Raw genomic sequence first — 17,100 nt, forward strand, 5'->3', positions numbered from 1 at the left:
GTCTTTACAAATTAGAGCCCTTGGCAGAATTCTCTCTCTCTCTCTTTTTTTTTTTAATAATTTTGACAGATAATATTTTTATTTTAAAGTATTTTTAAAATTCTTATCAGTTAACATTTTCATAATTGTACAAAATCATTTGTTTTAAGCATTTTTCAGTTTTTATTTATTTAAATTTTCACAGTTGTGGGAAATTATGGGGAGGTCAGACAACAGGAGGAATCAGACAATATTTAACGACAGCAGATGTTGAGAATCAATAAGTTAAAACTTTATAACTGCTAAAACACAAATTGTGAGCTTCACGTCAAAATGTACAAAAGAAATATCCGTAAATCAAACTCAAGTAAGTTCTCAAGTATTATTTTTCTTTCTTTGCCTATCTGTATATTTTTATTATAGCTGGAAATACTTTTTCGCTGATTTGTGTGTTTATGGTGAAATTGACACTTAATGATAAAAATCTAATCCTTCCAAGCCTACTCATACATCAATGAACAAGTAGTCCATTTGATTTTAATGTGGCTACTCCCGTGCTTAAAGGTAAGAAGTGCTGAAAAATCTTGCTGAATCAGGGCCTAGAGGTTTTATACGATTCACCATTTATATTTTTGTACCAGTGACGGAAGAATACTACTTTTGCTATCTGAGCCTTCACCTTAGTCAATAAACAACAGTATTCCTTGATGAGAAGAGTGGGTATGTAAGTCCCCATTCCTTTAGCAGGTTACATATGATTCCATTGATTAGACTTTGAGGTTAAGCAAAGTTATATACACTACATATATTCAGTAACTGGAAGAAAAAAGTTCTAAGTAGTCTTAGTAAATTCATCCTGATTTGTCCTTACCATGAAAACTGATTTGACTTCAAACCATCTTAAAATCCCTGGTAATTTATATGCTGTCACATAGATGGTTCTCTCAATCCACATATTCTGCAAATATAACATAAAAAAGGTTAGAAATAGCATGTTAGCAGATTGATAGCTTTTATCCTAACCAAAGATTTACAACTTCATTATCAGAAAGAAGAACTGCAGCAGTATAGACATTACAAAGCTAAAAAAATATTGCAAATGGAATCTGTATGTATATTTCAGGGCTATGTCTGTGGCGAGATTGGTCTCAACATGTTAGCTAATGTGCTATTTAACAGCCAAATATTGGTCTTTTAACTAAAGGGTAACATTATGTAAAAGCTCCACCTGCTTCTGTTGAACTGTCATTTTCCAACTAACCTGTCTCTCATGTGAAAATCACATTAGACAAAGTGGGATGACAGACTTCAGGAACAAATTTATCTGTCTACAGAAATCCTCCACTCCATTCTCTGAGTGGACAATTTTAAATAAAGCTGAAAACAAGTTTCCCAGGTGTAACCTTTAGGGTTCTCACATTAATGCCCTAAAAAGTGTTCTTACAGACTGTATCTTTCATCAAAAATCTCAGTGATTTTAAGTGCAAGGAGAAGCAGCCTAATCTTAAAACTTCTTTGTCTTCTATTTTAAAAGAAATTATTGTTTTAATTATTGCTCTCTCATGTCTGTAAATGTTAAAGTCATGATGAACATGTTTCTTTATCTAATTTTGTTTTATCTGGCCCTGCCTCCCCATTTGAAATGGGGAATATATTGGCAGGGCTGTCTTTTATTAGCTCCTAACTCACTTAGGAGCCTAAGTCCCATTGAAAGTCAATAGGACCCAAGGGCTAGAGTTTTAAAGCTATCCAGGTGCCTAGTGAGATTTTCAAAAGCAACCAGATGCCTAGAGTTAAGCACCTAGGTGCTTTTGAAAATCGCAATAGATGCCTACATGCCTTTAAAAATCTGGCCCGAAGCTCCTATGTGTTTTAGTTACTTTAATTTTTTTGAATTGGAAATCAAGATACATTGTACATTGTAGCACTTTATCTCGCCAAAACATCTTTGTTGGTTTTTGCACCAGAATCATCCATTGATGATGGGAGCATTTTCTTCCATCTCATCTGGGATCACTTTTATTAGCAGCCAAGTTTACTTTGAGTAGCAGAACAACCAGCTGTGGCACAGGGCTTGTCAAGTGAATCAGGATAGACTGGCTGAGTATCTTCTGCCTGCAATGACAGGGTGGAGTTCCGCAACACACCAGCCCCTCAAAGCACAGCAGATTAAAATTGGCTAGCTTGTATGGAGGTGTAAGACTGCAGCTCTCTATTCAGAGCAAATGGTGAAGTGGACAATGAACCTGGGGAAGCTGTTCACTGTTCTCTGCTCTAGTAAACCAATTCCAGTCTATTCAAAGGCACAAGGAACCTCCTATTCTAAAGAAAATTGAGATCTACAATTGAAAAATTATATATAAAGTACAAAGTACTCTTAGTATTATTCCTCTTCCTATGCCAGGAATAAGTTGGGTGTGGAGAGGGAGGGGGGAAAAGCACTTGATTTTTGTGGCTTGTTGTAACCAACTTGGTGGACACAGGCTGTGATAAGAGAGAGAGCTTTATTGACCATATGGTGAACCATCTGGCTTTGTAAAATATGTATTGCTGTAGCAAAGACTGATTTTAAAGGATGCCTGGCTGGGATCCTTAAGGTAAGACAGCGTTCAGTGAAGGATGGTTACATCTTAAGGCCTGACGGTTTTGTATTTCTCCTGCAAAGTGGTCAAATGTTCAACAGACTAAAGAGAAGCTTTGTTCATTTTGCTTAGTGCTATAAAACAGAATTCGTGATACGTATAGTTTTTATTGCACTCATAATAAATTCAGTCCCATTTTATTGCAGTTACGAAATCAATCTATCAACCTCCAACAAACCAAAACATAACAGCTATCCTGCATTCACAAAAGAGAAAAAAAAATTACCGCAAATTCATTATCTGGGTTTTTCTCTCCTTTTCGGACAGGCCGTGAATACTCAAATCGTTGGACCTCATTCACCCTATAGAAACTGAATTAAGAAAAACCAAAAAACAGATAGCATAACTGTAAACGTATTTTGTATTAACAACATGTTTAGTCGTTAGAACATTTAAATAAAATACTGCTGAACTTCTCTGTTAACAGGGAAAAGGAGTCACAGTTTGCCCCATAGCTCTGAGTCTGCAGGCATGTACTGATGCAGTGTAGTTGTAGCCGTGTCAGTCCCAAGATATTAGAGAGACAAGGTAGGTGAGGTAATTAGACTAGCAGACGTTGGTCCAATAAAAGATAAGAACATTATGTGTCTCTCATGGTCTTATCTTTTATTGGACCAACCTCTGCTGGTGAGAGAGATAAGGTTTCAAGCCACACAGAGCTCTTCTCAGGTCTGGGAAAGGAACTCCCAGCATCACAGCAAAATACAAGGTGGAGCAGACTGTATATTATAAGAAGTTGGCACATATTGTGAGGGACCATTCAAGGTAGAGTGGCCCTGTCATAAATATAAAGGGAAGGGTAACCACCTTTCTGTATACAGAACTATAAAGTCCCTCCTGGCCAGAGGCAAAACCCTTTCACCTGTAAAGGGTTAAGAAGCTAAGATAACCTCGCTGGCACCTGACCCAAAATGACCAATGAGGAGACAAGATACTTTCAAAGCTGGGGGGGGGAGGGGGGAGACAAAGGGTCTGTCTGTCTGTGTGATGCTTTTGCCGGGAACAGATCAGGAATGCAGTTCAAAACTTCTGTTAAGTTAGTAAGTAATCTAGCTAGAAATGCGTTAGATTTCCCTTTGTTAAATGGCTGGTAAAATAGGTTGTGCTGAATGGAATGTATATTCCTGTTTAAGTGTCTTTTTATAGCTTAAGGTTTTGCCTAGAGGGATTCTCTATGTTTTGAATCTGATTACCCCGTAAGGTATTTACCATCCTGATTTTACAGAGGTGATTCTTTTACCTTTTCTTTAATTAAAATTCTTCTTTTAAGAACCTGATTGCTTTTTCATTGTTCTTAAGATCCAAAGGTTTGGGTCTGTGTTTACCTATGCAAATTGGTGAGGATTTTTATCAAGCCTTCCCCAGGAAAGGGGGTGTAGGGTTTGGGGGGGACGACATCTCCAAGTGGGCTCTTTCCCTGTTCTTTGTTTAATACGCTTGGTGGTGGCAGCATAGGGTTCAAGCACAAGGCAAAGTTTGTACCTTGAGGAAGTTTTTAACCTAAGCTGGTAAGAATAAGCTTAGGGGGTCTTTCATGCAGGTCCCCACATCTGTACCCTAGAGTTCAGAGTGGGGAAGGAACCTTGACAGGCCCGTTAACACTTCTGCAGTCATAGGACAAAAAGAGGAGGTTAGTGGGTGTGATGGGGCACCTGCTCCTTACTGGCAGAAAAGAGGTTAAAAGGAGCCCTAAGGAGACTGCGCTGGAGGCAGCCATTCAGGGCCAACCAGGCCCATATAAAAAGGGAGCTGCAACGCAGAGTTCAGTTCTCTGCTGGGAGCCCAGCGAGAAAGGACTGTCTCTCTGGAGGGCTTAGAGAACTGTCCAGGGTGCTGGCAGAGCAGTGCTATGAGCAGGAACCGGGGGAGCGAGAGACAGCTCCTGGCTGGCTGCTGGGGTTTGCAGGCTGAGGCCCTGGGGCCCAGGCAAAGAGGATGCTGGGGCCATGAGGCAGTGGCCTGACAATTCGCTGCAGTAGCCATTAAGGGAAGTGGCTGAACAGCGGACTGCTGGTCCCCCGGAAGGGGGGAGCACAGTGTGTGGCACGGCCAGAGGGTTGTGTCATTGAAGAGGACGCTGCGGACCTTGGAAGGACATGGGTCCTAGAGCAGGAGTGATGGCAGCAAGACACCACCTGAAGAGGGCACAAAACTAATTCTCAAGACAGGCAGCAGGAGGTGCTGGAGTGGTGAACGCCCGCCCGTTAGAGTGGGTTACAAAATATTGTAATAAGCTGTAAATCCATAATGAATGGATTTAGACACCAAAAATAATGGACTGAACAGAAACACTGGATTTATTGCTAACTGCAACGATCTGTAATCCACCAACCCCCTTTTTATCTTACAACTGCAGAGGTGTGCTGTTGTTTTTAGTAACTACAAGGGTTCTCTACTCAGGGGCTAAAGGTAGTCTGCAAAGATTAAGTGCCAGGTCCTGGAAACTTTATCAGTATGGGCTGAAGAGCTATAAGCAGCCAGGTAAAAAGGAAAATTCAGCATGATATTGTTTAAAATTCATACTTTACTTTTCTCCTTTCAGCTCTTGTCATGCCTGTGAACTTAATGGTTGCTTGGTTCCTGCTTGGCTACAGTATCACATCATTCACTGTACTGTGATGTTGCAACTAACACAGTCCTCTACTTGGGCATGGAGCCAGTCCAAAGAAGTGAAGTAACTGGAGTAGAACCTCAGAGTTACGAACTGACCAGTCAACCAAACATCTCATTTGGAACCAGAAGTATGCAATCAGGCAGCACCAGAGACAAAAAAACCCCCCAAAAACAAAAAAAAACCAGTACAGTACTGTGTTAAACATAACCTACTAAAAAAATAAAGGGAAAGCAGCATTCTTCTACAGTACAGTAAAGTTTCAAAGCTGTATTAAGTCAATGTTCAGTTGTAAACTTTTGGAAGAACCATAGCATTTTGTTCAGAATTACGAACATTTCAGAGTTACGAACAACCTCCATTCCCGAGGTGTTCAAAACTCTGAGGTTCTACTGTAACTTTTATTATTATTTATATTTTGGTTTGTGGTACTGCCTAACAGTCCCAATTATAGATCAGGACCCCATTGTGATATGAGCTTGGGCTCACCTCCTCAAGCGTGTGTCTGTGTTATCTTCAGTGGCTGCTTATAGAAACTTATTTTTAAAATCAAACACACACTATAACAACAAAGAAGAAGAATTACAGTTTACAAGGGTTTACTTAATTTCAGTGTTGTATGCAGGCCATTCACCCAGATTGGTAAGAAGGTAGAATTAATGGAAAACTCACCTTACAATTTGCTCTGATACCGGCTTGTGAAATTTGGGTGGTAAATCAAGTTTTGGTTTTACAGTAAAACACTGAATATCTGAATTGACAGGTTAAGAATTGAAGAGAGACAAAGTTTAAATTATGCAGGAGAGATGGTTCAACTGAGAAATGTCTCTTGAAAATTGGCATAAAGACAGTAATATTTCAATAAAAACATAAAAAGTGCAGTGAACTACTGTGCAATTTTAGCAACAATAACAAATTCTCAGTCTGATTAGATTACATGAGCATATGCATGTAGCAATTTTCAAGGATACACTGACCAGGGGAGTTTTTAATATCATCGCCTGGTGGAGATGTTGTCTTCATTTTTTCGGCATTTGGAAATTGGGTTAATAACCTTGCTTCAAAATCTTCACGACGTTCATATTCCTTCCCCCGGTAAATGAACACTTTGTTCTGGAAAGAAATTAAGCAGTGAAATTCATAGAGTAACATTCACAGTACATTCACTATAAAATAATATCCTAGTCCGCTGAAAGCGTATCTGGAGGATTCTTCAAATCCTCCTAGTAGCTGTAGAAATATAAAACATCTAGTTTACAACAGAATGACACACAACACAGATATTATGGTGAAAATTTTGCAAAGCACTGAAGCATTAATTAATCCATATTCAGTAAAGCCATTAAGCACATACTGAACTTCAAGCACAGGCTTAAATCTTATTGAAGTTAATGGAACTTTAGTATGTGTTTAAATAAGGGCCTATGGCAAATAATAAAGGCCTCAATTCAGGATAGCTCTTGAGCACCTCTTAACTTTAAGTGCATAAGCCACCTTCCTGAATATCTGAAAAAGTATTGGCCAAAATAATCCTCTCCATTGCACCTACAAATCATCCTCTGAAGTGAATGGTGTTTGCATGGTGTATCAGAGCAGAATTTAGCTATTATGTCTAAACATTTACAAAACCAATTCCGATGAAATGAGTATGCAAGGAGTATCAGAGATTCTTGCTACGTCTAGCAGGACAGTTCCATATAGTCTGTAGTTATAAAATGACATCTTATTACATAGTATCTCAACTCTAGTGCAGAGCACTTCATATACATCCAAAGATGATATATCTAATTTAGCTTTTCTAAAAAGATCGAGATACTGTGGATTTCATTTTAGCTCTCTCAAACAGGTTTCTATTAATATTTTACAGTTGTCTGAAAAGAATAGCTTCTATATGATTATTTTAATGCGAGGTCATTTCTGCTTATTGCTTTGTGTCACTGAATGATGAAAATTAAGATAAACCGATAAGATAAATCTGAGTTATACATTCAAGAAATATGCTTAATTCTGAAAGATAAGTATGTTGTATAATAGGAGGCACATAAGTTTATAGCACTAAAGCGATCAAGACACATTAAAATGAATTTTGATATGAAGGTAACAACCTAATCTGAAAATGTTTTATCTTATTATTCATCTCAGAAGTTCTTAGAAGTAAGACTTGTAAAAAAAATGATTACCAACCTAATAGAAAAACAATGATTTGTGGAGCATAATGCTAATAATTTCTATAACAGTCACTTAAGTTTGGTTCTGCAATGCTGCTCCTTGAAATTGACAAGAGCTGAAAAATATTTATCTCTAGTTGAGAATAGAAATATGAAGATAGATACATTAAAAGTGAATCATTCTTATAACTCAAAGAAAAAACTGAAATACAGGGAAAATCTTGTATTGAGAACCTTCTCTGTCAGCAATCCACGTAATAGCCAAACATTACAGTTTTTATTGCTAATATATATATATATATATGACACACTGACCCTTGACAATTTTTGAAGCATAGTAAACATGTTGCTGCAATAACACAAAATTATTCAATTGTGAAAAAAAAGATCAGTCCAATATTAGTAAACCTGGTTAACTCTATTCTTACTTTCCATTATATCCCTTTGAATATACAGATAACACAATGCTTCAACTGGAAAATTGTGTGTTGTACTCCTGCACATTTCCTGAATGCAAATGTATTACTGGCTCAGATGCTGGAACGTGCGAATATACTGCTATTGCACTCAGATATTCAAGACAGCTTGCTGCCTCTCTTGTGATCCCAGTAGAATAATTTCCACAAAGTTGTATTTAACAGCTCTAAATAGTTGACAGATAACTCTGTCCATAATGGGAAATATGCACTCTGTTGTACATTAATGTGCATGTGGCAAGATTAATAGTAAATCACTCTCTGAGAAGTTACCAGCAACTTTATGGTACCTTCTATTTTCTAGTTTTGAAGATTACTGTTATTTTCACCATTCCCTGTGTTTTGTTTTTCAGGAATTTTATAAAATGTTTATCCAATTATTTTCTGGGGAAGCAGTCAAGTTTCAGAATTGCAGATCAGCTGATGTCTCACAAGAACAGAATAATCAAAACTAGCATTTACAACTACGTAGACAAAGCACTAGAAAATATAGGATAAAGACAAATCCTGCATTTACCAGGTATAAGGATCACATACCCTCATGAGAGCTTTTCACTTTCATATTTTATGATTCTAACAATTAGAATAGGAAATATCTTGCCTGTTGTAATCCCCAATTAGCTAAGTATTATATTTTAGTACAATAATTACAATGCAGCTACTTTCTATTCCTAAATCTTCTACACATTTTTGTTAAGAATATCTTTAATCTGTAAATGAACTCTGACAAAATGTAAGTATCACAAACAATTAGAAAATACTTTTATTAGATATCATTTTAAATTGTAACTATAGTTCAGACAAAAATAATTTATTAAACTTATTGGCCCTTCACAACCTTCTAATATTATACTAGTGAAAAACTGTTCTCTCTGACAATCATTATTTGCGCTCTGTATTAAAGGAACAGTCAAAAGCAAGACAATCATTTAGATTTAGAACATACTGGTTATACACGTTCATTTCCAATTATATGAAAACTTAAGATTTATAAAACACTGGATGTGCTGTAAAGAATAGCTCCTTTGATTACAATTCTGCTCAGTCATAACTGAAAAGAAAATTGACATCTTTTTCGTATAACTACAAAAAGATTCCTATTTACAAATCCTCTCCAGCATGAAAGGAAAATCTGTTCAAACCAAGTGATCTACCTGTAACTCATGAAAAAAAGCAAAAGAATATTTACCCGTAGAAATGTAGGGAATCCTTGGCCATAGTATCCAACAGCAAAGTAATCTGGTTTAGGTCTTATCACTTTCACGATGTTTTCATAGAACTGTGCTTGCTTTTTCTGTAAAGTAAACAGCAACAACACTTTACTTGAAAGTTTCCTTCTAGATTTCCCCTGAAGATGAGAATCCAGTGTAAGAGTTTTTCTGTTCAAAACATTCTCTATGAAGTGTTTTTGTCTTTATTCATCTTTTGACCACTTATCTATTGATATCTGAAAATGCCAAACTATTTATCCTACATATTCTTTCCGGTTAGAGTGAACTTTTGTGGTAATGGATACAGAACATGGACAGAATAAATGTATACTTCTCCAAAGGAATTTTCCAAAGCACTTGAATTCTGACTGCAACAACCCTGTTGTCCTACCCTCTGGAAATTTCTTGAGTAGACATGACCAAAGGTACCAAATTCCATATTGGATTTGGTGATATAGATTAAAGGCTTCAAAGTTGAATCCTGTAAGCACTTGCTGCTGAAGCTAGCTGGTCTCATGGTACTGGCTCACCTTCTTTTTTCCAGCTGCTAAATTGCATTAAAATATGCTAACAGTATATAAATATGTTCCTAGCATTACTCTTCCATGTGAACAATTGCTGTAGCTGCAACTGGAATGTTATGCAATTGTGAATGGGGAGTGAAGGTGGTCAATGGGACTCTATTTTAAGATGCCATCCACAAAATTGAAAGTTCGTGAACCCCATGACATAGACAAATGTGCCAGGGACTATTAGGCCTCTCCACTGATCTGTAGTTGAACTCAGATCCTTATTTCTTTTAAAATCAGCGTTAGGCTCAAATGGTAAGAATGAGCTGTGAGGTAAGAGAACAGAATTTATAACTTTACAATATGTGCTCATTAACATAATTTCAGTCTACAAGATTTTGAATGTGGATGTAGTGTGATTCTGGGGTAGTTTTATTACTGCAACCATATGGCAGAGAGCAATTGCCATAAGACATCAACTTACCAAATACATCTCAGTTCATCTTTGGAAAAGTGAATTTTGCAACTGGCTGTAAAAATATCATTTTGCTAATGTCTTAAAGTCCAACGTTTAACATTTGAACAACAGCTTCTATATAAAAAGTATTCAGAAGTGCTGCAGCATCCAGCTTTAAAAAGGCTCCCAGGAGATGAACATGGTAGGGATGCTACTTTCATTGTCTTATCTCTTCCTTAATTAAACATTAGGAATCTAAACCTCAGGACTGCCGTGCTGTGCTTGGTGCACAACCAAACTATGCTCTGCGAGGGGCAGGTGGGCAAAAGTGGCTGTATGTTACCTTTATTCCCCTGTGAACCCTGCCATAAATTAGAGCTGCCTAAGGCGAATAAGCTCATGGAACTGGACTGGGAGCTGGGGATTCTTGAAGCACAGTAGGCATGCCCTCTTCTCTGAGGGCAGCAAGGTTGTGGGGCTGGGTATGCTGCCTCAATGCCACTGGAGGGATCCTTAGCTGCCCACTTAGGCAACTTGTATCTTTCTATATATATCTATCTAAGGTACTTCTGTGGTCCCCATTACCTTGGTATTTGAGCACCTCATAACCTTTTAATGTATATTTATCCTCACACCGCTGCGAGGAAGGAAGTGCTTTATCCCCATTGTAGAGAGGGGAAACTGAGGCAGAGAGAGGCTAAGTGACCTGCCCAAGATTACAGAGTAAGTATGTGGTGGAGCAAAGACTTGAACCCAGGACTCCCAAGTCATACGGTAGTGTTTTAACCTGTGGACCATCCATCCCTTAAGTCTGCTTAGCGCCACCAAAGCATTGCAGAACAATCTTAACAGGGCGGAGAATTAGCCCGAGAGTTTTCACAGATGGTCAGCTACCACTAAAATCAATTTTAGATAGCGTGAGATACACAATTGGATTGGTATAAACAAGAGAGACCAGCTAAATCTAAACCTGCCTTGCCAAGAAGAGGGCAAAGAGACATTAGCTACAAGGACTGGAGAGCAGAAATATGCAGCCTATCAGAGTCTATGTTATGGGTATTGTTGTACTGAATGAGATCTAGCATGCCTCCTACTGAAGTGGATTTTTCCAAATCTCTCTTTGAAATCTAGAGAGACAGCAGATAACTTGCAGCTGATTCACTGATTCAAATGATTTTGTAGTTTCTAAAAAGTTTGTATTTGACCTTTAAATTGGAGATGAAAATCTTATGTAATAACTTTTCCGGTTAAAGTTATATGCATGTTTCCCTTGATGAATAATTTTTATCTATGAATACTTATAAATACTAAGCTATTATTTAAAAATTATTCTCTCGTTTCATCTGTATGATCCAATTTAAAGATGGACAATAATTAGCTATCCAAAGGATGACAGAATCTATATACAGCATCATAGGCTGGGACAGACCTCGAGAGTTCATCTAGTCCACCCCCCTGAACTGATGTAGGACCAAGTATGTCTGCACCATCCCTGACAATCTAACCCAGGGATCGGCAACCTTTGGCACCCGGCCAAAGGGGCTTACCCAGGGGGCTTACCCTGGCAGGCCGCATGCCAATGGTTGCCGATCTAACCTATTCTTAAAAACCTTCAATGATGGGGATTTCACTACTTCCCTTGGAAGCCTATTCCAGTGCTTAACTATCCTTACAGTTAGACAGTTTTTCCTAATATCTAACATGAATTTCCTTAATTCCTTGCAGATTAAGCCCATTACTTCTTGTTTTACTTTTGGTTGATATGGAGAACAATAGATCACTGCCCTTTTTATAAGACTGTTATCATGTCCCCCATAGTCTTCTTTTCTCGAGACTGAACATGATCTTTCTTTTAATTGAGGCCTCACCAGTGCCGAGTAAAACAGAACTACCACCTCTCATGTCTTAGAATGAGACTCCTGTCAATACAACCCAGAATATTAGGCTTTTTCACAACTGAATCAAATTGTTGTTTCATATTCAATCTGTGATCCACTATAACCCCAGATCTTCTCTGTAGTACTATTGCTTAGCCAGTGCATTTGATTTTTCCTTTCTAAGCAGAGTAGTTTGCACTTGTCTTTAATCAAAAAGATGAAATTCAATAAAGACAAGAGCAAAGTACTATGCTTAGAAAGGAAAAAAAATCAAAGATATTAATATTATTAAAAGCAGGTTTAAATAGATGTGTTTTGCTTATGCCACACCTGAACAGGCATGAGCCACCAGTGACATTTCAGAATTTTTAATACAAATCCAGGTGGTCTCCAGACTGCAGTTGGCTTACACTCACAAGTTGTGAAGTGAGCGTCACCTGGTTGGCGAGAAATTGATTGGAGAAAGAAAGGAGTCTTATTCAAATATACCCAAACTGAACAAAGCTAATCCATTAAATAACAGTGACTAGCTCAGTGAGGAATGTTTGTCAAGAAAGAAAAAAAGAAAAGCACAAAAATACAAGTAACATGGAAAAGAAGTCAAGATTCAGGGAGGGTGCTTAGAGAGTGACCTTATCCACTGAAGAATTATCATTCAGACTTATGAAAAATGGTCTCTTCTCTAAGTAAACAAGATCAGCCTATAACCAGATTCCTTCCATACAAAAGGGCAGAACTATTTCTCAAGGAAAGAAGCAAGGAGCTCTTTCCAAAGTTGCATCTGCAGAAGCACAGGTATTTATTATTTGTATTACAGTATCATCGGGGCTGAGACTAGGGCCCACTATTCTATACAAAAACACAGTGAAAGAAAGTCCTTATTTACATTTGAAAGAAAACAAAGAAAAGGGAAACAACAGAACAGAGAGGTGAAATGACTTGCCCAAGGTCAAGGCCAGTCACATAGTAGGTCAATGGCATTGCTGGGAATATGACTCCTGAATGCCAGTCTACTGCTTTACCTGCTAGACCATTCTACACCCTACATATAGTAAAAGTATGTGGTGTGGAGTACAAGGCAGCTTTGCAGAACTTTTATAGGGGAGCACGTCCTGCCTTAGCCCAATTGGTGATGTTGCCTTTCTGGAGTGGATTTCATCCCCCGTTGGATTGCTTCTGAGCTTTATGAGCACCCAAGTGGATCACATTCTGATCCACTTACATACAAATTCTTATGGACTTTATGCCCTTTCTTTCAACAAACTCTCACAAACTCACAATGTTGTGTGTGGCTTATGCAGGACTTCATGCCCCTTTTAACATCTAGAGGTATTGCCACACCTCTCAGTTTTGATCGAGAGAAAAGGACACAGGGAAAGAAGTACAATCTCCCAATTCTGACAGAAATCAGCTAAGTGCTCATGGAGGAAAATCCTTACGAAAAGCCAAGTAGGGAGGTGTGTTATGCCACAGCTGCCACTAGAAAAAAGTGACTTAAGATAATTTCTTTGAGATTCTGTACTAAGAAAGAAAAAGTGAAACTGGATTTTAAGAGGACTTTATTACTGTCAGACTCCCTCCTATTGGAGCATTAACCTCTCTTATACCACTCATGGCTCAGTGTTGAGCAAAGGACAGGCTCCTGACAAAGGAGACAGGGATCCCAGGCAGGAAGAACTTTTTTTCCTGTGGTAAGCTGAAGTGATCTATGCTGGGGAGCTCCTAGTTGTTTAAGGGAAGACTAAATGACTGGATGAAGGGAGCTCATTCCCTTTCTGTTTAGTAAGAAGAGTTACCTGGCTTGAGAGATATGCCATTCTTAGGGCAATGAAGTTTTCTCTGCCCAGAAAAGTAGTAGGATCGACTCAGAGAGAAACCTAGGATTTCTGGTTGATGTCTCACTGTGATGGGGTGTCCACCCCACACAAGCCCTGAATAGGTTAATATGGGTCAGAAGGGGCCAATTAACTTTACATGCTGTACCTGGAGGGAAAACAGGGCTTAATAAGACCTAATTGCAGATGAAGCTCAGCTGGGGGAGGAGCTAGGATAGGTGTAAAAGGCCAGGAACTGAGAGCAGGAAGAGGTTGATGAGTATTGCTGAGAGTTAAGCAAACAAAATTATATGGATTGCCACAGGCTTCTTCATGCTATCAGGGTCAAAAATGGATAAAGGAGATATGTAAAAAAGAAAAATTGAGGAAACTAAAATTTTTAGGTGTGGGAAATCAAATTACAGCTGAACAGTTACTACCTCATTGGTGAACTTGGAATTCTATGAAAAAAACTAAGGGAAGAGGGGAAAAAAACACATTAAGACAAATGAATTTCTGAATTTATTTATGAAAAGTGGGTCCAGCTTTGCCAAGTCTACATAGACAGATCAAAAGCTAACAGTACAGGTTGAATGGAAACAGCCTTCTGTGTTCCTAGTCTTGAAATCCAGAAATCGAAGCGGCTATTGAATTATGTGACTGTTCTGATGGCTGAACTAATGCGGACAGTGTTGGTACGAACCTGCATAAAAGATGTGTGACTGGCTGCAGCTGTAATTTTATCTGATTCCTTGTATGGCATTATGACAATCAAAACAGAGACTTCAGAAAGCAGAAATTACATAATAAGTGAAATAACATTCCTAACTACAGATATAATGCAAGCAGGTATCTGCCTGACAATAGCATGGAATCTGGCACATATCCGAATACCTGGAAATGAGATGACAAAGAAGCAAATCAGGCTCTAAAAAGTGAGGAGATGGGTATTAAGATACCCTTAAGTAGAAAAGAATTTAAAAGTGTGGTCACAAAACAGCTTACAAAGAAATGGCAAAAACTATGGACTAAGGTAACAAAAGGACAAAGGTTTTACAATGTATGTTCACAAATCAAAGAAAATACTATACTCCACAATCATGATAAAGTAAAGTAGTCTTTTTTAGAATGTTATTTAGGGCTCTTATTGTGCCCTAAATGATAAGTTAAACTTATTAAGAAGACATAAAGATGCGCTGGGTAATGTGCTAAATCAAAGAAACTGTTTATTATGTTTTATGGCATTGTGGGCAATATTCTATGGAAAGAAAGTTTCATTTGCTTAAAAATCAAAGATTTTTCCCTAAAGGCCAGTAAAAACGTCAGGGAAATGGAATAGAGCAAAAAAAAAAGTCTTGTTATGTTTCCTTAAGGATACTAGATTGAGTCAAATAATTGTTTTATAAGAACCCAAAACATGGCTAAAAATGAATGAAGAACGTGGCAGTCATAGCCCTGTCTGATCAGGCTGCTGAGCTAAAAAACAAAGACAAAAGAAAAGACTGAAAAGAGGAGGTCTGCAGTCACTCCCTAGGGGGAAAGGGAGTTGGCGAGGTACAAGGAGAAGATCCAAGTGGAAAGTAAGTCCTGGGATCTTGCCTTGGACTAGGGAATTTGAGAAGAGGCCAAGAGTAGTGAAGTAACCACAGAGAGTGTAGGAAGCTCCAGTGGTAAACCCAGAGATAGGGCAGAAGGTAGAGAGGTGGGATAAGGAAGGAGTCCAGGGAAACAGCAATAGGGACTGAGACTGAGCAGACCTAGGTTGCTGGTCATAGGGTCTCTGCTCTGGAATCCAGAGTAGCTGGTGCATCCAGGTTCCCCTAATAGCCAGAGGGGAAGTGGCACAGGATCTGGATAATTGGAACAGGCGGCCACTTGAAAACAGTCTTCCAGTGAGAGGGGACAAGTCGTAAAGATGGAGTACCCCAAGTCCCAAAGAGAGAGGGACCACAGAGCAAGCACCAACAGAATGGGGTGCCAGACAGGGCGAGAGCTAATTCTCAGACCTAGCCACAAGGAGGGACTCCTGCAATGAGTGGAACCCCTTCACATTCACATAGACAACTGCTGCTCAACTGTCAGACTGGACTAGAACTGGTTTGCTCCTAGAACCTGTTCCACATATCATAAATGTAAGTAGCAGTAGAAGTGTCCTTCATATAGCTCTTGAGTCTAGAACTTTTCAATAGAGCTTTATCACTTGATATGATGGTGGAGCCATCCTACCATCTCCACATGCATCTTCTAACCAGATAGACTCACAAGTGTAGTTAGAACAGTTAAATGGACATCAGACATACAAGTTCTCTTAACCAGTGTTGAGTTGTGGGATCACCATATGAGAGAAAATCATCTGTGGAATGGTTAAAAAAAGTTATATATGCAAGGGACTACATATCACTTGGACCATGCTTGATTCTTTGCTGGATATGATGCACAGAACGAACATCTGATGGATCTCAACTCAGAAGCAGGCCAAGGATATAATCTCAAGGCAAGCAACAAAGCCAAGAAACTGCATTCCCCAGGAAGAGAATGTAACATCTGGAGAGATGATTTTACATTGATCAGTCTCCTTATGGATACGAACTATTCCTGAGGTCTATACATAAATGGATTCCCTGACGGATGAGATTCCAAGAAGGAATCCCCGAGTTTTTGTTGGGATTCACAATGAGATCAAGAATTCAGAGCATGGCTACAGTCTGGAACACTTAATTGTATCTCCCGCAGTTATTGCCGCAGACCAGCCAGTTTTCAGGAGAGGAAATTATTTTGATCCTCTGTTTCTGTAATTACAAAGAAGATTTTTTAAAAAATGGGATTGATGAGAAGCTGAATTGGAAAGTGCATATTCACGATTCAGGTTTCCTGAAGCAGAATTTAGGTACTGTTGGTGCTAAGGAGGAATCAACATATACCTTTAGAACAATAGTGATTCACAACTTTTTGTAATGGATCAGCGTCTGCCTTCTCTTCCCCAGTATCTTTTCAAGTCATGCCTTAGTGTGCCCAGTAATAATTAAAATGCCTGGCATTACTTAGTCAATTTTGAAAGTAAAAAAACACTTTAAGTGACTTTCTGAAGGCTAAATAGTAGGTCAGTGACAGAGATGAAAAAAATTCAATTTCCTGGTTTCCAGTCCCATATTCTGTTCAGTACACCTCATTACTACTAACAAGCTCCAAGCGCCACAGTTATTGGTAAAGTTATTATACAGATGCCCTTTGAAATAACTATCTTTACATACAGTTTACAATTTTTAAAATAATTTTATCAAAGTCTGAGTTCTCTCTATCTTTAATTGCTCCAGGAATGATAAGGAATTTTCATGTACACATCTTGCTAAGATACA

At 38.4% G+C, this 17,100-nt stretch overlaps 1 protein-coding gene across 2 annotated transcripts in view; it reads right to left on the reverse strand.

Annotated features, from left to right (window-relative positions):
• DOCK1 (dedicator of cytokinesis 1) overlaps positions 1-17,100 on the reverse strand; it is a 540,600-nt gene that overhangs the window by 54,494 nt on the left and 469,006 nt on the right. For both annotated transcript variants that reach the window (XM_074959163.1, XM_074959164.1), the window contains exons 40-44: positions 9,066-9,170; positions 6,204-6,345; positions 5,905-5,983; positions 2,848-2,932; positions 851-937 (exon numbers count right to left, since the gene is read on the reverse strand). In XM_074959163.1, coding sequence (XP_074815264.1) covers positions 851-937; positions 2,848-2,932; positions 5,905-5,983; positions 6,204-6,345; positions 9,066-9,170 — 498 coding nt within the window. The remainder of the gene's footprint in view (positions 1-850; positions 938-2,847; positions 2,933-5,904; positions 5,984-6,203; positions 6,346-9,065; positions 9,171-17,100) is intronic.

Source organism: Natator depressus, chromosome 7, assembly GCF_965152275.1.
Source record: "Natator depressus isolate rNatDep1 chromosome 7, rNatDep2.hap1, whole genome shotgun sequence".
Classification (NCBI taxonomy): Eukaryota; Metazoa; Chordata; order Testudines; family Cheloniidae; genus Natator; species Natator depressus.